General features: G+C 44.1%; 1 protein-coding gene across 1 annotated transcript in view; it reads right to left on the bottom strand.

Annotated features, from left to right (window-relative positions):
* PCSK6 (proprotein convertase subtilisin/kexin type 6) overlaps positions 1–23,397 on the bottom strand; it is a 390,964-nt gene that overhangs the window by 106,992 nt on the left and 260,575 nt on the right. Inside the window, exon 11 of the mRNA XM_075346016.1 lies at positions 22,695–22,812. Within this exon, the coding sequence (XP_075202131.1) occupies positions 22,695–22,812 (118 nt within the window). The remainder of the gene's footprint in view (positions 1–22,694; positions 22,813–23,397) is intronic.

Genomic DNA, 23,397 nt, shown 5'->3' on the forward strand with positions numbered 1-23,397 from the left:
CAAACTACTGAGCCACCGTACTATGCAAACTACTGAGCCACCGTACTATGCAAACTACTGAGCCACCGTACTATGCAAACTACTCCGCCACCATACAGTGCCAGTGCCAACTACAGAGCCAACGTACAGTGCCATCTACTGAGCCACCGTACAGTGGTAACTACTGAGCCACCGTACAGTGCCAACTACTGAGCCACCGTACAGTGCCAACTACTGAGCCACCATACAGTGCCAACTACTGAGCCACCATACAGTGCCAACTACTGAGCCACCATACAGTGCCAACTACTGAGCCACCATTGATTTTTTTTAGCAAAACAAAACACCTGTTGACATAAATCGCGGCAACAATGCATGACGTTTTAATACTTTTTTTCTCACTGGTTTTTTATGCGGTTTTATCATTGAACAATGTCATTGAAGATGGTTTAAAAAAATTAAAAAAAAGAAAAAAGGTCTGATGTCATTTCCTTCTTCAATATTCTTCATTCTCCACTAGTGTATGCAGGAGAGCAGACAGCTGCAGAACTACAAGGCTCAGCATGCTCCATCCAGGACTGTATACAGGATTTTTTATCCACCCAAAAAAAATGACGTGGGCTTCGCCATATTTTTGTATGCTAGCCAGGTACAGCAGGCAGGTACGGGCTGCCCCCCAACTCCCAGCTGCCTATTTGCACCCGGTTGTGAGCCAAAAATATAGCGAAGCCCTTTTTTTTAAAATTTCAGGACTTCATTAAATAATTAAAATAAAAAAAAAAGACGTGGGCTTTGCCCAATTTTTGAATCCAGCCAGGTACAACTAGGCAGCTGTGGATTGGAATCCGCAGTGCAGGGTGCCCATGCTTTCTGGGCACCCCCGCTGCGAATTGCAGTCCGCAGCCACCCCAGAAAATGGCGCTTTCATAGAAGAGCCATCTTCTGGCGCTGTATCCAACTCTTCCAGCTGCCCTGGTGACAGTTGGCTAGCTGGGTACTAATGGGGTTAGGGCTAGCTTTATATTATCAGCTCGCCCTAAGCCCGAAATTCATGGTGTGACGCCTATATTAGACATGGCCACCATGAATTTCTAGTAAACATAAAAAAAACAACAAACAGAAAAAATGTTTTATTAGAAATAAAACACAACACAATTAGTGACTCCATCTTTAATGTAATAAAGAACCCCCCTCCGCAGTAATCCTGGGTCAAGGGTCCCGCGCCGTCCAATCCAGATCAAATATCATCTGATCGGTTTGCTGGAAGGCAAAGCGATCAGATGATGTGTCAGGTTCAAGTGCCTGAATCACATGACACATCAGCTGATTGTATAAAAGCCGATTATACAATCAGCTGATGAATCTGTGAAGGAAAAGAAACCCAAAACCTACACACGTCCCTGCTGACTCCTGTCGACCGCTGCAGGAGCTGCCGGTGATTAGCTGAAGAAGTCCGGACGCATCAGCTGATAGCCGGGCGGCAAAAAGACTTGCGATCAGCTGATGGGTCAGGTGACCACATCAGGTGATCCACCGCAAGGTCCTGCCGCCATCATACGTGCCTGAGAGGACACAGCCGGTGCAGAGTTACCGGATGAGGAGCTGGGAGCGGGCATGGCACCGGGAGTCTGCAGACACGTGAGTATGGTTTTTTTTCACTCTATTGATTACTTTCGTTTTCACTGCTACTTCCATCTCACGCGTGGGAGCGGGCCTGCCACCGCACGGGAAATTGAAGGAGCAGCGGCGGTATCGGGATAGGAGCGGGCATGGCACCGGGAGTCTGCAGACACGTGAGTATTTGTTTTTTTTCTATTGTTTACTTACGTTTTCACTGCTACTTCCATCTCACGCGCGGGAGCAGACCTGCCGCCGCACGGGAGACTGAACGAGCAGTGGCGGTACAGGGAGGATTCCATTACCGCAGTGTGTATATATATATATATATATATATATATATATATAATAAACAGTCAGTGTGTATATATATATATATATATATATATATATATATATATATATATATATATATATATATATGTATATATTATATGTGTGTGTGTGTGTGTGTGTGTATGTGTGTATGTGTGTATGTGTGTATGTGTGTGTGTGTGTATGTGTGTGTGTGTGTGTGTGTGTATGTGTGTATGTGTGTATGTGTGTATGTGTGTATGTGTGTATGTGTGTATGTGTGTATGTGTGTATGTGTGTGGGGGGGGGCTGAGAAGAGTCAGTGGATATATATGTGTGGGCTCAGAACAGTCAGTGTATATAGCGTATGTGTAACAGTCAGTGTCTGTATGTGTAACAGTCAGTGTATATATGTGGAATAGTACGTGTGTGTATATACTTACTAATGGTTGAGTCATCTCCACGTTCCTGTGAACGCTGGTCTTCAGGGACCTGCTGCAGTAAGGCTGCTCTTTCTCCAGGGCACCGTACAATGCTGCTGCTCCTGTATGACTAAAATGTGTTTCCACTTTACTTCCGGGTGGAGCTGTATAATTCATATAGTCACCCAGAAAATGGCGACACATTACTATGAAATACACCTCCTCCCCTTTTGGGTGCAGTGTAACACTCAAAAGGGGAGGAGAATAGGCATGTCATCTAGTGACTGCCCAAATTTGCAGCTATCGTAATTCTACTAAGGATTACTATAGCTTTTGGATGTGTACACAGGAAGATGCTCCCCCTACTGGCAATAAGTATTTTTAATAAAAATTTTTTTTACATATTTAAAAGTTGAATTACATTAAGAAAATAGTTGTTACACAATTCTAATAATATTGTTTGCAGATTTGGCCTACAAAAAAAAAATTAGACGATACAGTCCCTTTAAAGACATGTCTTAAGTTGTCACCTGTATAAAAGACACCTGTCCACAGACTCAGACTATAACCTTTACAACATGGGCAAGACCAAAGAGCTTTCTACGGATGTCAGGGACAGGATTATAGACCTGCACATGGCTGGAATGGGCTACAAAACCATAAGTAAGATGCTGGGTGAGACGGAGACAACTGTTGGTGCAATAGTAAGAAAATGGAAGAAATACAACATGAATCTCAATTGATATCGATCTGGGGCTCCATGCAAAATCTCACCTCGTGGGGTATCCAGGATCATGAGGAAGGTGAGAGATTAGCCTAAAACTACACGGAGGAACTTGTTAATGATCTCAAGGTAGCTGGGACCACTGGCACCAAGAAAACCATTGGTAACATTACGCCGTAATGCTTTAAAATCCTGCAGTTCCACTGCTCAAGAAGACACATGTGCAGGCCCTGTCTGAAGTTTGCCAATGAACACCTGGATGATTCTGAGTGTGATTGGGAGAAGGGGCTGTGGTCAGATGACACAAAAATAGAGCTCTTTGGCATTAACTCAACTCGCCATGCTTGGAGGTAGAGAAATGCTGCCTTTGACCCACAAAACACCGTCCCCACTGTCAAGCATGGAGGTGGAAACATTGTGTTTAGGGGTGTGTCTCTGCTAAAGGCACAGGACTACTTCACCGCATCAATGGGACAATGGGTGGAGCCATGTACCATAAAATCCTGAGTGCAAACCTTCTTCCCTCTGCCAGGACATTAAAAATGGGCCATGACTGGGTCCTCCAGTACGACAATGACCCAAAACATACAGCCAAGGCAACAAAGGAATGGCTCAAAAAGAAGCACATTAAGGTCATGGAGTGGCCTAGCCAGTCTAGAGACCTTAATCCCATATAAACTTATGAAGGGAACTGAAACCCTGAGTTGCCAAGCGACAGCCTCAAAACCTTAATGATTTAGACATGATCTGCAAACAGGAGTGGACTAAAATTCCTCCTGGCATGTACGCAAACCTTATCAACTACAAAAAAGTCTGACTGCTGTGCTTGCCAAAAAGGGTTTTGCCACCAAGTATTAAGTCTTGTTTGCCAGAGGGATCAAATATTTATTTCTCTCTGCAACATGCAAATAAATTTATATAATTTATTCAATGTGCTTTTCTGGATTTTATTTTGGATAGTCTATCTCTCACTGTGAAAATTAACCTACCCTTAAAATTATAGACTGTTCATGTCTTTGTCAGTGGGCAAACTTCCAAATCAACAAGGGATCAAATATTTATTTCCCCCACTGTATGTAACCTTCAATGTTCAGAGCCAAACAAGCATAGCCTCCACCCCTTAATTTCAGTGATAGTTTTAAGTTGCTCTTGAGCAGCTCAGAGCTATGCAATCTACTTAGACTCCTTACTTCCTAGATTTTGGTGGGGCAGGCACTCCACCTTGAGTGACAGTTCTGGTGAACAGCAAAACAGTAATATTACTAGAATTATGCTGTAACACATTCAACTATTAATAGTTCTAAAGTCTACACTGCTATCATTATATTTACACAGATATAACAAGGCATTAGATGAAGTGCAAAGCTCAGAACACTGAACCATGATTAGGAGAACTGATCTAGTAGAAGTCAATGCTGCAGGTGGGTGATTTTGCAAGATTTATACCGCCAGCATAACAAAGAGCAACAGACAGCATCCCAGGGACACATTCCATGTTCTTTATTCCATCAAGTCATATGCAGGTATATGACTTGATGGAATAAAGAACATGGAACGTACCCCCCTGGGATGCTGTCTGTTGCTCTTTAATATACTATAGAAGCCAAGTGAATCCTTTGGACCTAGACTTGAATCTCTATTCCTTTGAGTGAGGAATCAACCGTAGGTGCTGAAAACAACCCTTGCTTGCTGTTTATAACAGCAGCATGTCAGGAACTGAGAGGGAGGTGAGCAGACAACGGTTGTATAGAAATCAATGGGCTGAAAAGATGACTGGTATGATAGGAGTTAACTCTCTCTCCTGGAAGCTAATGCACAGTCAGCTAGGTTCTGGGCAGGCACTAGTGGAAGAGCTTCATTTCAATCAATTGTACATACAAGCTCTCATTGCAGGAGAATGAAAGCATATTGCATGCAAATAAGCAAGTTTGCCATTGACTTGCTTTTTCTGTTTAAATAACGTTAGAACAGCCCTTCAAAGTCTGGACCCTCCTCCATCACAATTTTCTACGTTTTATGAAAAAAAAGTCATTAATTTAGAGGCTATAATTTTAAATCAACATAAGCTCTGATTCTTCATTTCGTTTGTTTTTTTGTTTTTTTAAAGGGAACCAAACATCAGGATTTTCGTATATAAGGTAAAGCCAGTGCAGTAGTGGCACTATCAGGCAGATTATCTACATATCATTAGTGGTCAGCTCGGATGTTTAGGCTTTCAAATCTAAGAAAGTTACGCTTAAAAATTCGGCAGCTTTATGATTGACAGTTGCGCTAAGCAGATAATATCCGGGTGGATTATGCACATGATAACACCAAACAGTGGGGGTTAGCAGCCAGTAGCTGCTTGGGTTACCTTTAGCTAGCAATACAAAATGCAGCAGGACCCAAGCATTTTTTTTTTATGAATTTAAAAAAAAACAAACAAAAAATGACATGGGCTTCTCCATATTTTTGTATGCTAGCCAGGTACAGCAGGCAAAATCTCCAAAAAAGGGTAAAAAAAAAAAAAAAAAAAAAAAAGAAAAAATACTTTATTAGAAATAAAATACACAGACACACTTAGTGACTTCATGTTTATTACTCCCTCTCACCCCTCCACGATCCTGGTCTTCTGTCTTCTTCATCCTGGCGCTGGCACGGTGTCTTGGTGCCGCCCTCTCAGTCGAAAGATTAGAACATCAGGGCGTAAGGCGGGCTTCAGAAAGATGGCGTCGCAGATAAGCGCTATGCGCAAGCGCCAACTCCGACGCCATGTTACTCAAAAGAAAAATTAGCATAGAGCCAGAGAGGGAGGAATAGGCGGCGGGGGGGGGGGGGGGGGGGAAGAGGAGCAATCATGTGCATAACCCGTCCGGATATTATCTGCTTAGTGCAACTGTCAATCAAAAAGCTGCCGAATTTTTAAACTTCACTTTATTGGATTTGAAAGCATAAACATCTGAGCTGACCACTAGTGGTATGCAGATAATCTGCCTGATAGTGCCAGTACCGCACTGGCTTTAGCTTATATACGAAAATCCTGAAGTTTGGTGCCCTTTAAGTCACTTTTTTTTTTTTGCCTTAATATACTTACTAGAACTTTGTGCAAAATATATAAAAACCTCAAAAACAGACCCAATTGATGAAGCAGATAAAAACATCTGGGAATGCAAAAAGACGCAATTGGAAACATGAATAAAGGCCGCTTTACACGCTGCGACATCGCTCAAGCGATCTCGTTGGGGTCACGGAATTTGTGACGCACATCCGGCCGCTTTAGCGAGGTCGTTGCGTGTGACACGAAAAGCAGTTGAAAAGCAGGTTTCAACTTGAGCATCCATTATACAAGTGGATTTACTTTCCTAATTAAGAATATTTACCGTACGTACAGATGTCAGACGTTTCACACTGCCGATGGATATTACTGCATCTCAGCACATGATTTACTGAAGTGTTGAACACGCCATGAATATTCAGTGTCCCAATTCATTTAGTGCATTTAGCAAGTAGTATGTTTTCTGCACAAATTACCCATTTAACTCTATTTTAAGGATTATTACATGTACTTTAATATAGCTGTGTCCGAGGCGTTAGGACTGCACCACAGTAAATGCATAAATCCCTATCTGGGCACAGGCTATACTGTTGTGAAATACACAGATCTCTCAATTGTTGTGACAAAAAGTAAATTAAAACAAATAATAAAAATAGAAATGTATTTACAAGAACACAACATAAACAAGATTATTTAAAAAATGTAACAGAAGAATCCAGTAAGAATGACATGTAATTTAGAAACTGAAGAAAAGAACAAGACCTCACAGCAACTGCGCTGACAAAGATGTCAAACCCTTACAAGGAAACTTCAGGATTCTCTTATTCTTTGTTACTAATTTAAACCAGACAGCTTCTTTTCTAATTTTTTTTTTTCTATTTTCTAATGGTAAAGGTATTTTTTCATTAAATACTGGTTGGTTCAGATGGGGTAGAGCTGTAAAACAACATTCAGACATGTGTATTTAGATTCATAGACCATAGGAAGCATCACTGAATATCTAGATTGACCTCGGCCCAGATTCTAGGACACATCTTAAACAATGTGCACGAAGGGGGAGGAGGTAAAGTGTTGACCGTCATCTGTTGTGAATGGTGAATCCAATGTCACCTACATAAAGGTGTTACCCATATTTAAAATACTGCATGTACTGAGAAAATTACTTTTGAAAAGTATCTTTACTTTTGTCAGCCTATTAGAAGGTGAGTAGCCAGCATAAAAACCTTACAATTTCAGGATTATCATCTTTTGGAAAAATACTAATATTACCAATTTTCAAACATAAAACATTATTTCAAGGGAACCAGTAACCAGGCTCCTTGAGGAAAATGTATGCACGAAACGGGCATCGGGGTTTGCAGCAAGCAGGACCACCAGACCATACATCAAGGTAGCTGACTTCTCTATAAACTTTGCATACACTATTTATAACTATTTATCGTTATATTAATTGTGTAGGTCCGGGTCTTATTAGGCACCGGAAGATATTACACCAGAGCACCAACATTTTATATGGCATAATTTTATATAGTTGGTAATTATCTGGTAGCATCAATGGTCAGTATTTGCACTATGCACTTTAAGTACCTGTTTCTATGCTGCTAAAAAAAGCAAATATCTTTGTCTATTATATTCTATAGAAAATAGCATGAATTGTTTTTAATATATTTCTTTAATAAAATTAGCATTTTATCTTAATACAGTTGTTTTGGTCACTTTGATCCCCTTTTTGGTGTTTTATGCTTGCACTTAATTGGGGATTTTTTGATTAGTAAGTTCACCACGGTGACCTTCTGTGGAGTTTGTGATTATTGATTTCCCCATATTTAGTAGGGTCAGCATCTGTAAGGCCTCTGTTCTGTTACAGCATACTAGAATACTGTACGCGTATTTCAAAATCCTCTATCAATGCAAAAATAAATAGCTTTTATTATGCTCCCCTATGGGGTGTTTGGTCCGATGGGCGTCACTGATACTAATCCGGCACCTCCTCTTCTTGTGATCGCCGTCCTCCTTCGTGTCATCATCATCCATACAATCTCCCCCATCTCACTGTAGGGCAGATGCACTTCTCTCCGCCCTGCTGAGCCAAAGGTAGAACAAAGTACTGTAGTGTGCATGCGCAGTGAAAGGCCAAAAAATGACGGTGCATGCACACTACAATACTTTGCTTGTCTTCAATAGGGCAGAGACAAGTGCACCTGTAGAGCAGCACTATGGAGAACACTGTGGATGACGTAGGGCATGTCATCCACACGAAGCAGGGAAGGAGTACAGCAATCGCAAGAAGAGAAGAGGCATTGGATTAAAACAAGAGCCGCCCATCGGATCAAACTAGCCCGTAGGTGAGAGTATAATAAAACCTATTTGTTTTGCATTGGAGAGTGGTTTGGGGGACATATATACAGTATTCTAGAATGCTGCATATAAGGGCTTAAAGGTGTTGGTCGTACTTTATATGGGTAAAACCTGGTGACATGTTCCCCTTAATCTGTTTAAGTCCAGGCCAATTTCATCCCAAGCTGTAAAAATGTTTCATGTTCAGATAGTCAGGTAATTTTTACACTTTCCTGATACGTGGGACCTAATTTATAGGATACTTCCCTATTCCCTGTACACACACACACACACACACACACACACACACACACACACGTTATTTTATTTTTTTGCATTTGGCAGGGTGAGGCTGGTTTATTTTTCCCCTGCTTTTTATTTATTTATTGATTCTTCATTTATTTCTTACGTTGTGCATGCTATAAGTTAAAAACTCTTTGGGGTGTATTTTGAACATTTAAATACCTTTTTTTTTTCATCCGACTTGCCCTGTAACTGTGCCTGGCATACTGTATATTCCCCAGTAACAGAAGGAATTCCGCCTCCTAGCAGCATAGTAGAGCTGATGGTCTCCCACAACCCAGCAGCTCTAGCTCCCTCCCTACACCTAGTGATCCTGGGTCTGGAACAGTAATTACTGTCAGCAGTTCCTATTCTGTACACAGAGCTTGTTCAGCACTATGTAAACAGTGCTTGAAAATGATGAGATGGTAATAACCCATCTCTGCCTTCTCTATGGGCAGTCTGGCTTAAGGCCATGTCTCCCTAAGCGATATCGCTAGCAACATCGCTGCTGAGTCACAGTTTTTGTGACGCAACAGTGATCTTGCTAGCGATGTCGCTGTGTGCGACATCCAGCAACGACCTGGCCCCTGCTGTGAGGTCGCCGGTCGTTGCTGAATGTCCTGGACCATTTTTTGGTCGTTGCTCTCCCGCTGTGAAGCACACATCGCTGTGTTTGACAGCGAGAGAGCAATGATCTGAATGTGCAGGGAGCCGGCTTTTGCGGACGCTGGTAACCAAGGTACACATCGGGTAACCAAGAGGGCCTGTGGCATTGAACTTCATAATATATTCAGATTCCCTCCTAAGCAATAATTTAAGGGAGTCACCTCCTCTAGATGGGGGTTCTATCAACTCAATCCCTGCAAAGGACAGAACACTCTGATCGGAATTATGACATTCATTTATATGGTTAATCAACCTTGTGGCTCCTAATCCACTCACAATAGAGTTCCTATGCTCCCTAAACCTTACAAAAAGCTGCCGTATAGTTTTACCTATGTAAAAAGATTTACACGGACAAAACACTACATAAACGACCATTTTGGTCTTGCAAGTAATTAGGTGCTTTACTACATGTAAATGGCCACCAATCTCAAGAGTTCTACCAATTATGTGGAATCTGCAAAAAGAGCAGTTGCCACATCGGTAGTTGCCAACAGGGCCACTATACTGCAACCAGGTTCTAGGAGGAATGTACCGCTTTTTGACTATAATGTCACCGATGTTCTTGCATCGCCTGTGTGTCACCAGTGGCTTATTCAATGCCATTTCTTTGAGTTCAGTTACCCCCTCGATTATATGCCAGTTTTTATTTATGACTGATTTTATCTCACGGTCCATAGGGCCATATTTAAAATTGAATACAAAGCGATTTAATTGCTTTTTTTCGCCTTTTTTCATAAGATTTTTATTACATGGGTCTTTTTCAAGCGAGATTTTCTCTTCGGCTTGTTTTTGCATTGAATTAATTAAATCGAGGGGGTAACCTCTTTCTAGAAAACGTTGCCTGAGATCTATTGTTTGAGTATGCAGTATATCTGGATTATTAGTGATCCTGTTCAATCTCAAAAATTGACTGAATGGGACCGATCTCAAAACGTGTCCTGGGTGGGCACTGCCATAGTGTAGCAATGTATTGACGGTGGTAGGTTTTCTATAGAGTTTCCGAGTGATCCCCCCGTCCTGGGCCGTCAATTTCACATCCAGGAACTCTATAGTCTTGTCACTAAAGGAAGACGTGAAAAGCATATTGTAATTATTTTTCAAATTCAAATATGCCACAAAAGATTCAAATTGTTCCTTACTACCATCCCAAATTATCAATACATCATCTACAAAGCGCTGATATTGCTTTATATGTCTTATATAGGGATTATCCAGGCTATAAATCAACTTGTCCTCAAGATGTGCAAGGAACAGGTTAGCTAGGGTACATGCCACCGGGGTCCCCATAGCAACCCCACTTTTTTGCAGGTACCAGGAATGGCCAAACTTAAAAGGTATTGTGTCCCAATACCAATAATAGTGCCTCTTCAACAAAATTGATTAAAAGTTCATTCTCACCAAGTCCTCTCAGCATCTGTGCTATCAAATCAATCCCAAGATGTTGTGAAATCCTGGTAAATAAACTCTCGACGTCCAGCGACGCCCAGCAGAAAGTCTCCTGCCATTCAAAGTGCTCAAGTTGCTGTACTAAATCCCCAGTATCCCTCACAAAGGAGGGAATAGTCTCCAACAGGGGATGAAGTAGCCAGTCATGATACGCAGAGAGAGGCTCGGTGAGAGAACCAGACCCTGCAACAATGGGTCTCCCCGGTGGCCTAGAAACTGACTTGTGTACCTTGGGTAACCAGTACCAATGTGGTCTGGTTGGGAAGAGGGGAAACAATTTTTCAGCCCTATTCTTCGTGATAAAGCCTGTCGTTACGTGTTTATTTAGAAAGCTACGTAATTTCTCTTTTAGCTTGTATGTAGGATCACTATCTAGTTTTTGGTAAACTAGGCAATTATCTAAATGATGTTTGGCTTCCTCCAAATAATAATCCGTGGTCATAAGGACTATGGCACCACCCTTGTCTGCCTTCCTTATTGTGACATTTTTGAGGGATTTGATTTTATTTAAAGCTGATTGTTCTTTTTTGGACAGATTATTTTTCAAAGCTGGGTATTTTAATGCTCTCATCTCTCTCATAACGATTTCTTGAAATAAATCTATACTACTATTTCCTGGAGATGTCGGTGGAAAAAAGGAGGATTTTATCCCTCCAGTAAAGCATGTGCTGGTTTTGAGATTTTTTCCCACTGTTGGAAAATCTGCATTGTCTGCACTAGCATCAGTCAGACTTAGCAGCTGTACCGCGTCTTGTGCAATCTTATTCACCTCTGAGCCTTCATAAGAAAAACCTAAAGGGCTAGTATGACACTGCCTTTCAGGTGCACAAACAGACCTGGAATCTTTCTGGATATTAGAAAAATGCTTTTTTAAATGTAATTTACGACAAGCTTTATACAAGTCAATTTCAAATTCAACCAGGTCAAATGGTTCTGGGATACAGAAATTTAGTCCCTTTTCCAAGACCGCTTGCATATCTGCATCAAGCACATGATCTGTAAGGTTGTAGACTTTCTGTTAGGAGGACTAGGGGTTAATCTCTCCAGGACACATTCTTCCTTTTCCCCATAAGCTGTTCGCTTGTTCCTTCCACGGCCCCTTCTTGTCTTTCTCCTAAAGGGTTATTAGATGAGTTTGAAGAAATTCTATCATCGCCAAATTTCTTTTTTGTAGGGGGGGTTCTTCCTGACCGCTAGAATCAGAGTCCGTGGTCCATGCGTTTTTTTTGTTACTACTATTATTAGCGGTTCTATTAAATTTTTTCCTCAATTTACCTTTTTTGAAGAAAGGGGAGCTATCACTATTTTTATTCCATTTGAAAACATTGTTTGAGTCATAGTCCGCTTTATCCCGTAGGAATTTTTCTTTTTTGCGCTCTTTCACTATGGTTTGGTAGGGGATAAGTTTTTTGTCCAGATTCTGCAAAAAACGGTTCCACTGTTCTTTTGAAAGGCGTGATTCAAGTTCTTTCCTCAATCTGATCAATTCAGTTATTTTTGTGTGCTCTTGTTCATTTTTCTGTAGCACCAGATCTAAAAATTTAAGGGAGCATTCGGTTTGAACCTCATGCCACAATTGTTTGAAATCAGCATCATCCTGGTAAAATGAGATCGCCTTCATGACCCTGAGGCCTCTAGGGACACGTTTACAGTCTCTATAGGAACGCAAGGATTGTGCCGACCAGAAGAGAGAAATCTCTTTTTCTGCCAGGTTAGAAATTTTTAGTTCTAAAGATTTTATACTTAGGATGTCAGTATCTACTTTGCTGTTGCAGTCCAGAAAAAACGTGCTTGCGTCTTCCCTCCCCGCAAGTATTCCAAGCCCATTGTTATCCAATTCAACGACCTCCATAGTATCAGATTCAGCCATAATGTGCAAAAAACATTCAATTCTTTGGTTGATTTTAATGCTCTTTTGAGTGTGCTCACTGTGGAAGCAGGGGCAATAAATTTCAAAGTGGATGAGAGGAGGGCAGGGCACTACTCAGCAACAACCATAGACTTTTTGTAAAATCCAAGCATGCAGGCTGAATCACAGCTGATCCGGGGTGCACATATGCATAAAGTTCAGATTATATCCAATGTAGAAAGAGGAAAAAACGGCACTCACCAAAATCGTTGCTGTGCAGATTGCAGCTTTATTTCAAGCGCAGAGGTTACATGTGCGGTGGGGGCTGGTGGGGAGGGAGAGGACGCCGGACACGTCAGACGACGGCCGTTTCGCACTTACACAGTGCTTCAGCTGGTCTTAGTAGGTATGACATCAGATCCTATTTATCCACATACCACATGTGGCTGATGTCAAAACAATTAAAAATGTTAAAAACAATAATATATGCCCAAATCTTACTGAACACGCAACATAGTAGCAAAGATTTACACATATATGAAACAAACAAATGTGCACTGAATCAACCCAAGAATACACTAATATCATTCCTTTCATTTAACCCTAGAGGGCCTGTGGCATTGAACTTCATAATATATTCAGATTCCCTCCTAAGCAATAATTTATGGGAGTCACCTCCTCTAGATGGGGGTTCTATCAACTCAATCCCTGCAAAGGACAGAACACTCTGATCGGAATTATGACATTCATTTATATGGTTAATCAACCTTGTGGCTCCTAATCCGCTAACATCATAAGGTAATGAGAGGTGAACACCCCTCTCTATAAGCCAGAACACTTAGCCAGCTGGACCCATCCCATCCATATGGTAATTATACATTCTTCCTCCAGTGGAAGAAGCTGCCACCCTTCGATAACAGCAGATGTCCTCAACCAGTTTTATTTTAAAAGGAGTCAACCCCATTAAGAGGTTAAAATATGAGGCAAAAGGATGTATATGATGAATAAAATATATCAAGTTTACAATGGGTAATGAAAGTCAAACAATGCAAACAAATGTTTGAACACCGCCTTGACGCTGTATTAATGTGCTATACTTTTATTAATATGTATACAGATACACATTTATAATGTATGACTTCGCAAGGAACCCATTCGCACCGTACGTGATTCCTTCAACACATCCAAAATCCAATAAAAAAAAATGACCGCACTTTCTGGATACGGATGAACGATTGTAAATATGACTAACAATATTACGGCTGGCTCAAAATCTGGTTTACAGAGCATCAATACGCAGAAACAACATTAGGCAGGAGAAAAGTGTTGACAAGAGAAACCAGAGGAGGGAGAAGGGCAGATCTTCTATACAAGTCTCCGAGTAACAAAATAATATTATGTTAACCCTTCAGTGTCAGTGCTATTTGCAGATTTCTGTCCGCACACATTACTAGATGACCCAGTATGAATGCGGCTTTCACAAGTTTCCTTCCAGGCGTACAGCCGGGACTGACAAAATTACTCAGATTAAAAGGTAAATATTTTAGCAAATTCTCGTGAGAACTCCAGGCATTTCTCAGCACAACCCAATCTACAGGGTTCCCAAAAAAAGCACTATCTGCTGGCACCGAACACCAAAATCAATCAACTACTGACCAAGAGCTGGAAATGTCAGGCTTTTAATGGTTATCAACAAGAAAAACAATTATGTGCCCGGCAGTCTACAGAAAGCGATTAAGTTGTATGGCAAATTTGACATTTTGCTCACTAGCCAGCACAGTTAACGACAAACAGGATACTTTTCTACAGAGTCTCAGAAGGTATTGCAAACTAATCATTTTTCATGCCTACAAGTGCCCAATTCTTTAATATGTGCCCTTTTCATCAAACTTGTATAGAGAAAAACTACAATGTGGCAACTAATAAATTGGACCCCACAAAATAAAAAAAGAAAACAATGATATATAGTAGAGATGAGCAAAATTACCCTGATCTAGTGGCCACGCCAATATCAGAGCTTCCAACTACCTATCGCCAGCCTTTCTTCCTCTTCTGATTATTAGGTGATGTAGTACTAAAATTACAGGGGACTACTAATAAGTAGAAACGCCAACAATGCCGACAGGTAGTAGGACATTTATTATGCTCCTGTGCGGGCTGCCATGAAGTACCAACATGACTGCCGGTGCTGGACCAGGGTACAGGGAATAGTTTTGCCCAACTCTAATATATGGAGATTTTGTATTCTGCAACTTTACTAATTGTATTCCACAGGATAGATAATGTGTATGTGTGTATATATATATATATATATATATATATATATGTTATTTTTAACATTATATATATAATTATATATATATATATATATATATATATATATATATATATATATATATATATATATATATATATATATATATATATATTAAAAAAAAAAATAGACTAAGCATTAAAAAGAATCATCTTGGTTTTGCATGCTAAAGTAAACACATGGCTATAATGGCGCTGTTATACAGATCAAATAGCTACCTTTAGTGAAGCAATCCACAGCCTGATTGTTCTTTAACCCAAATTTGAAGTTTGGGTGACATAAGCTTTAGGTAGATTAGGGTGGGACTGAGGGTAGGGGTCCTCGGCTCCTGCACTGCCTCTTTTATACAGTTCGCACTGGCAGCGTCCTCGTGGCGGGCAGCCTTGCCTAGATTGATCTCCTAGCAGTGTTCAGTAAAGTGGCACCGGTGACGTCCCATGCGCAGATTGACCTCCAGTGGTATACAGTAAAATGTCGCTAATAGCGGCGCATGATCTATATTTCGGCTGGTCATTGAGCGGAATTTTAAAGCTGCGCATGCACCACCATTTTACTGAAGACCGTTAGGAAATCAATCTGTGCAAGGAATCCCAACAGCGAGGATCGCACCGGTGAGCCCAGGGCGTGCCGAATTCACAGCTAGAGGTAACCACAGTGAAGGAGATGGGGGTCAGACACCAACTGCAGACTCCTATTCCCATGGGCTGCCATATTTGCATTGTATAAAGTGTCATGCACAAACACGCACCAGCAAAAAAATATCGCAGCTTGACACGGCTGCAGGAAAACGTAATGAAAAACCCCTGTAAAAATAGTGCATTTAATTTTCTATTAAAAATAATTATGTAATCAATTATTAATACAAAAATAAAATTTAAGGCACATTTCATATAACATGAAAAATAAGAATTATTCTTACCGATAATTCGCTTTCTAGGACCTTCCACGACAGCATAGGAGGTTGTCTCTCCACGCCCTAATTGGGACAGGAAGTTCAAGAGGTTTAAAAGGACCCTCCCACCTCCCATAGCCAGTGTCTTACAAAGAATCCATAGCATATGAGAAGTACTACACATTCAGGAATACATGAATACATAGGGGAGGGAATTACCTGCTGTCGTGAAAGGTCCTAGAAAGCGAATTATCGGTAAGAATAATTCTTATTTCTCTAGTCCCTTCCACGACAGCATAGGAGGAATACCAAAGAATTGATACCTAGGGGGGGGACCACAGCCTGCAGGACTTTCCTGCCAAAGGCCAAATCCCTGTTGGAATCCAGATCCAGACGATAATGCTTCGTGAAGGTATGGAGCGAAGACCACGTAGCCGCCTTGCAGATCTGCTCAGGGGAGGCCCCTGCCCGTTCGGCCCAGGAGGCAGAGGTAGCCCTGGTGGAGTGCGCCGTGAATCCAGTAGGCGGAGAGAGATGCTGAGCGAGGTATGCATCTCTAATTGCTCGCACAATCCAGTTGGCGACTGTACTCTTAGCCACCTTCTTGCCCTTATTGCGGCCAAAGGGCTGGATGAACAGGTTAGAATCAAGGCGCCAAGAAGCAGTAACCTCTAGGTAGTGCAACACTATCCGACGGACATCCAAAGAATGAAACACTTCCTCACCCGGAGTCCGAGGATTCTGACAGAATGAAGGCAGGACGATGGACTGCGAACGGTGAAAATCCGAAACCACCTTGGGAAGGAAGGAAGGGTCCAGCTGAAAAACAATGCTGTCATCTCTGATGGTCAGATAAGGTTCCCTAACAGACAAAGCCTGAAGTTCGCCGACTCTGCGAGCAGATGTAATAGCCACAAGAAAAGCAGTCTTGTGAGAAAGGGAACGAATGTTACAAGAGCACAGAGGTTCAAACGGAGATTGAGATAGTCCTGTAAGGACCACATTGAGATCCCAGCGAGGCGTCAGGACCCTCCGACGTGGACAGAGTCTACCAGCGGACACAAAGAACCGACGGATCCAACGATGATCTGCCAGAGCCGTGTCAAAGACTGCACTGAGTGCTGACACCTGAACTTTCAGGGAGCTGGGCCTAAGACCTAAGTCTAAACCACTTTGGAGAAAGTCCAGAATCTGCGCAATATTAGGCCGAAAAGGGTCAGGAGGCCGAGAACCACACCAGGAGGAAAATCTCTTCCAGATTTTGTTGTATATACTATTAGTCACAGGTTTACGGTTCTTCTGCAGCGTAGCCACAACTTTGTCAGAAAGCCCTTGAGCCTTCAGTGCCCGGGCCTCAGAAGCCAGGCAGCCAAGTTGAGTTTCTGAGGAGCCGGATGGAAAATCGGACCCTGTGACAGTAAGCTGGGGTCCGAACCTAAGAGGACTGGGCCGTCGATTCCTAGCGTCATGACCAAGCTGTACCAACTCCTCCGGGGCCACAGAGGGGCTACCAGTATAGTTGGGACCCCCTCGTCTCTGATCTTCCTCAGGGCCCGTGCGAGAAGAGGAAGAGGGGGGAACGCGTAAGCGAGGCGAAAGGACCAACTGTGGCAGAAAGCGTCTACCCCTAAAGCCTCGTCCCTTGGGTTCAGGGAGAAATATGTTGCGACCTTGCGATTCTCTGCTGAGGCAAAGAGGTCCACCTCTGGTGCACCCCACCTTGCCACTAGAGAGCAGAACACTGCCTGATCCAGGCTCCATTCCCCTGGATGAACATCCCGACGACTCAGGAAATCCGCCTGAAGATTGAGGGAGCCCTTCAGATGGACCGCAGAAAGGGAGAGCAGAGATTGTTCTGCCCATTGAAAGATTCGGGAGGATACCGACTTCAGGGCGCCGGAGCGTGTACTGCCCTGATGGCGGAGATGTGCCACTGTTGTGACATTGTCTGAATATACCAGGACGTGAGAGTCCCGGACGAGGTCCTGAGCCGCAAGGAGGGCTTCCCTGACTGCCCTGAGCTCCCGGTAGTTGGAGGATTGGGAGCTGACGTAAGGACTCCAGACCCCTTGAAATGGGGAATTTGCCACCATTGCCCCCCATCCACGTAGGCTGGCATCTGTGGTCAGTGTAACCAGGGGTTTCTGAGTCCAGGCAACCCCCACCTGCAGGTTGGCGGGACTCAGCCACCAGAGAAGGGATGAGGAGACTGACTCCGAGAGGCGAAACCTTCTGTTTAGGGATGACGGGAGTCTGTCCCAGTGTGTCAGGATATGATCCTGGAGACACCGAGAATGGGCCTGAGCCCACCTGACCGAGGGGATGCAGGATGTCATGGAACCCAGGGCCGACATAGCCGCTCGAAGCGTTGGGCGAGCCTGCCTGCGGAGCTTCGAGATTTTGGATAACAGAGCTATCCTGTGGCCCTCTGGGAGAAAAGATGCCTGTCTGTCGGAGTCCAGCAGCACTCCGAGAAACTGCCGTGTGGAGGAGGGGGTTAACTGTGATTTTTTGAGATTGGGAATCCATCCCAGAGACCGAAGGATTCCCAAAGACCTCTCCACATGGCTCCGGAGGGTTGGAGCAGACGGAGCCATGAGAAGAAAGTCGTCCAGATACGGAACTAGACAGATACCCTGCAATCTTATAAAGGCGACCACCTCTGCCATGATCTTGGAAAAGATCCTTGGAGCTGAGGAGATCCCGAAGGGAAGTACATTGAATTGGAAATGAAGTACTTCTTCCCCGTGAAGCACCGCAAACCTGAGGTATTGTCTGTGTCCCGGATGGACGGGTACATGGAAGTAGGCATCTTTCAGATCGATAGAGGCCATCTGGTGGTGTAGACCTATCAGGGGAATAGCTGATCTCACCGACTCCATCTTGAACCGCCGGTACCTGACCTGACGGTTTAGACTTTTTAAATTGATAATTATACGGACGTCGCCGGATGGCTTCTTGACCAGGAAGAGACGGGAGTAGTGTCCTATCCCTTCTTCCCGACTCGGGACTGGGGAAACGACCCCCGCGTGCACTAACTCTAAAATCTTTGTGTACAACAGAGTCTGTGAACCCGGCGATGCCAGCGCAGTGACTCGGAGACCCGGAAGAGGGGGGGAAAGGAATTCTATGAGAAGACCATCCGAGATGATCTTCAGAACCCATTGGCAAGAGGTTATGGACTGCCACTGGGTAAGAAACGCTGAGAGTCTTCCCCCCACCCGGGCCGAGTCACTGCTTGTCCTGCTGAGGACGTTGCTGATGTGGAGGGATGAGGATGTTTCTCCCTCTACCTTTGGGATAGCTCCACCTGCCTGCCTTCCCTTTCCCTCTGGGCTGGGAGGCCTGAGGCATCGAGGGACGAAAGGACCGCTTCCTGGTAGGTCTAGGATCGGGCAAGGCCTTACGATCAGTCGCCTTGTCCAGGATATCATCCAGGGCAGGTCCAAACACCAAATCCCCTTTAAAAGGAAGGGAACAAAGCCTCATTTTAGAGGTGGAGTCTCCACTCCAGGCCTTAAGCCAGAGGGCACGTCGGGCAGAGTTAGAAAGCACCGAGGTCCTGGCTGCCAGGCGGACAGATTCCACCGAGGTATCTGCCAGAAAACAGGTAGCCTTCCTAAGCAAGGGAAGGGATTCCAGTAATTCCTCCCTAGGGGTCCCTTGGGAAATATGAGCCTCCAACTGGTCCAACCACCTAATTAGGGACCTGGATACGCAGGTGGAGGCAATGTTGGCTTGAATAGAGGAAGACGATGCCTCCCAGGACCGCTTCATCAGGCCCTCTACCTTCCTATCCATTTGATCCTTCAGTTGGGAAGTATCCTCAAAGGGAAGAGCCGTTTGCTTAGCTACCCTAGCCACCTGAACGTCTACTCTTGGGATCTCCCAATGTAGTCCCGAAGGTTCCAGAGGAAACCGGCGTCTAAGGTCACTCCGTACCCGCCTCTCAGGACATTCCCATTCCTGAGAAACAATATCCAATATATTGGCATGAACTGGGAATCCCAACTGTTTGACTGACTTCAGGCCAGCAAACATTTCGTCCTGGATTGAAGGAAGAGACTGCACTTCCTCTAAACCCATAGTGCTCCGAACTGCCTCAATAAGATCCCCCAACTCTTCTGAGTGAAAAAGAAAGGACTGGTCAGACCCCCCAGATGGAAATCCTTCATCAGGACCCTCAGAGGTGGAATCAGCGTCCTCCTGATCAGAAGGGGTCGACTGGAGTCTCCTCTTTTTTGGAGGAGAGGGTCCAGTAGCAGGGCCAGGAGCAGGACCAGGAGCAGGGCCAGGAACAGGGCCAGGCACAGGGCCAGGAACAGGGCCAGGAACAGGGCCAGGCACAGGGAGAGAAGCCAGTGAGGCCCTAATCTCCTGTTTCATCATGGACCGCAACTCATCTATCAGAGATGGTTGTTCGGCCCTAATAACCTGGTCCGTACATTGCTGGCAAAGCTTTTTATCCCATACTGCAGGGAGCTTCTTTATACAGATGGGACATTTTTTAATTTTGTCCACTCTGTCAGGTCTATCAGGCTTATCGGACTTGTCAGTTTTTTCTGACTTCTCAGGCTTCTCTGATTTCTCATTTCTGTCAGTTTTCTTGGTGGCCTTGTCCTCCTAGAAAACACAGAGCAGAGAGCCATAATCACTGATGAGACCTATGTCCGAGGGACCAGACCCCTCCATACTCACAGTAGCAGGGGGCACACTGGGTTCTGCAGAGGCAGCTGCAGCGGAAGACATGACAGGGAGCACGGTCTTACCATGATCTGATGTCTTCGTGGCAGCCCTTATGGACAAGGGCCTGCCTCCCCAGTGACGGTGCACGTTTCCCCGCCTCCCGCATCCGGTCCTGGGCAGGTCGAGTCGCAGTCGGCGTGCCTCCACGCTGCCTCCGCAAACCGGAAGCGCTCGACCGGAAGTCCGCAAGACCAGAAGTCCCGCCTCCGGGAGCACTTCCGGATCGCTCCGGCAGCGTGCATGCGGGAGGCGGCCGGCGGCTCAGGGAGGACGCCGGCCGGGGAGCTCAACAGCCTGCATCACCCCTCAGGAGGATCCGGAAGGCTGGAGCAGCGGTCCCCCACAGCGTGAGGGAACAGCAAGGGAGGAGCGGTGAAGGCCCGACCGATGCCGTCCGGCTGAAGGTAATAGGGGGGAAAAAAAAAAAAAAAAAAAAATATACTGCAGTTCGCCGGCCACCACAGCATAGGAGAAAAAACAAAACCTCTCCATGCCCCATGGGGACAGGAAAGACACTGGCTATGGGAGGTGGGAGGGTCCTTTTAAACCTCTTGAACTTCCTGTCCCAATTAGGGCGTGGAGAGACAACCTCCTATGCTGTCGTGGAAGGGACTAGAGAAATAGTGATGATAGGTTCTTCTTAATGGGGTTGACCACAAGGACAACCCCTTCTCTTCTCCCATGCTTGCATACCATTAAAATACAACAGTTTATACTCACCTCCTGTGCCGGTGAGGTTCAAGGGGTGTCCTCAATTGCATTCCCAAGGCTCACATTATGTTAAGTCAGGCCAGCCCCGCATACAATCCTGCCCAGAATCCGTCTCCCCGCCTTCAGATGTATAAGGTGGTTGTCCTAGTGACCGGGAAAGTCCCATGCCTCGTGATGGCCACCCCCCTGTCTACCCTAGGCCAATCCCAGTGGGAAAGCACCTAACTATGTGTGGTTTGTGAACGTGAGAAACACCAGCAATAACCTCTTCCTCACCCGGGATGAGTACTGCACCTTAAGTGAGATGCAGTACCCTGTGGCAACTGAAGCCTCAGGGGAACCACACAGACACCGCATGAACTGTGCCAGGATGGGAGGAGAGTAAACGTTTGTACTTTAATGGGGCATACATGGGGATGAGAAGGGGTTATCCTTGTAGTGGACAACCTCTTTAAGAAAAGTCCTGAAAGCGCCACAATCCTGAGCTCAAAATCAAACTATTCTTCACAGAAAAACACATAGGAGCAAACTTACCATATGTGTGTGTACTTTGATTATGTTTAACTTATGTGCAAAGAGTGTCATTCAATTTTAGAACGGTTTAGGTTGAATTCACATTTTTTCCCCCCATAATCACGAAAAACAGAACTTTTTTTTATTTTACTGAATTTTTGGTTTACGTGTCAGTTATTAAAATGTATTAATTATTTTGATTTTCTTGTCAAATATTTTTTTACGTTTCCTTTATCAACTATTCAGTGAAAATGACAACACTCTGAAGACCCTGCTGATCCGTATCCAAGTGCCTTCGTATTAACAAAATGTACATGGTGTCAGTGGAAAGTGGGTGGTATAGGATGAACAAAACAATGTAATGCTAAAAATTGTTCGGCAAAATTTATTAAATATGTGTTAAGTTTGTTATAAAGCATGAGCCACTTAGTCTAATAAATTAATCAATGTAGTCTAAGGGTGGCTTTGCACACTACGACATTGTTTACATCCTGCTCATCTCCGCCCCTCCACCGCTATTGGCCGCCTGCCGTGTGACGTCGCTATGACGCCGCACGACCCGCCCCCTTAGGAAGGAGGCGGGTCGCTGGCCAGAGCGACGGTCGCAGGGCAGGCGAGTGCATGTGAAGCAGGCGTAGCGATAATTTTTGCTACGCCAGCTATCACAAGATATCGTATCTGCGACGGGGGCGGGGACTATCGCGTGCGACATCGCAGCATCGGCTTGATGTCGCAACGTGCAAAGCCCGCCTAAGCGTCTGCTGTATATGTTACAAATAGGAAATCTGACTCGTTAATGCCAATTGATCTTATATTTCTTAAAATCACAGTACACAACTACAAACTGATCATTCTACACTTTTACCTTGGCCGTCTGTCTGATGCGCCAACACACACATGTTGAGGTGGCACAGTTCTCCACTTCTTCGCCTCAACCACCACCGCATCGGCATCCACCAATCCAAAGCCATAAAGATGACTGACTGAAAAAAATAAAAGTCTGACAATTTCCTTTCCTTGACTGCAAAACACATTAAACCATAAAAATAAAAAAAAAAAAAAAATGGAGAAAACACAGTTATGACAAGAGGTTTAGCAAGTCTCTGGCCTTAATATCAGTAGATAATGGATGTTTTGGGCACAAAGCTGGAATGAATAGAAAGGAATGTGTGTTCTACCTTCAATAACATTCGGTACATATAATAAATAGAATTTATATACACACTTACACTAGAGATGGAAGAGATCGCGCTCTAAAAACATAACTGGTATCCAGTATCGCAGACACCTGCAGCAGGCCAAGGAATGTGCAGTGTTCTCGGTTTTTAGTAACTAAAGCTAACTGCGCCCGCTCCGACCTGCTCAGAGGCCACACATTAAGCACTTTGGAAGCACAAATGTTTTATCAGCTGAACCTTGTGTAACATGAACACGGGTTCACAGTTGACTTCTGATAAATACACTCAGTTTTGAAAAATCTGGTTCACATTTTAAACAGACTGGATCTTTACAAATGAGAACAATGAAAATCATGCTGAAACAAGAAGCCCAGAGCCAGGGCGTCTACG

The sequence above is a fragment of the Anomaloglossus baeobatrachus genome, chromosome 4 (assembly GCF_048569485.1).
Source record: "Anomaloglossus baeobatrachus isolate aAnoBae1 chromosome 4, aAnoBae1.hap1, whole genome shotgun sequence".
NCBI lineage: Eukaryota > Metazoa > Chordata > Amphibia > Anura > Aromobatidae > Anomaloglossus > Anomaloglossus baeobatrachus.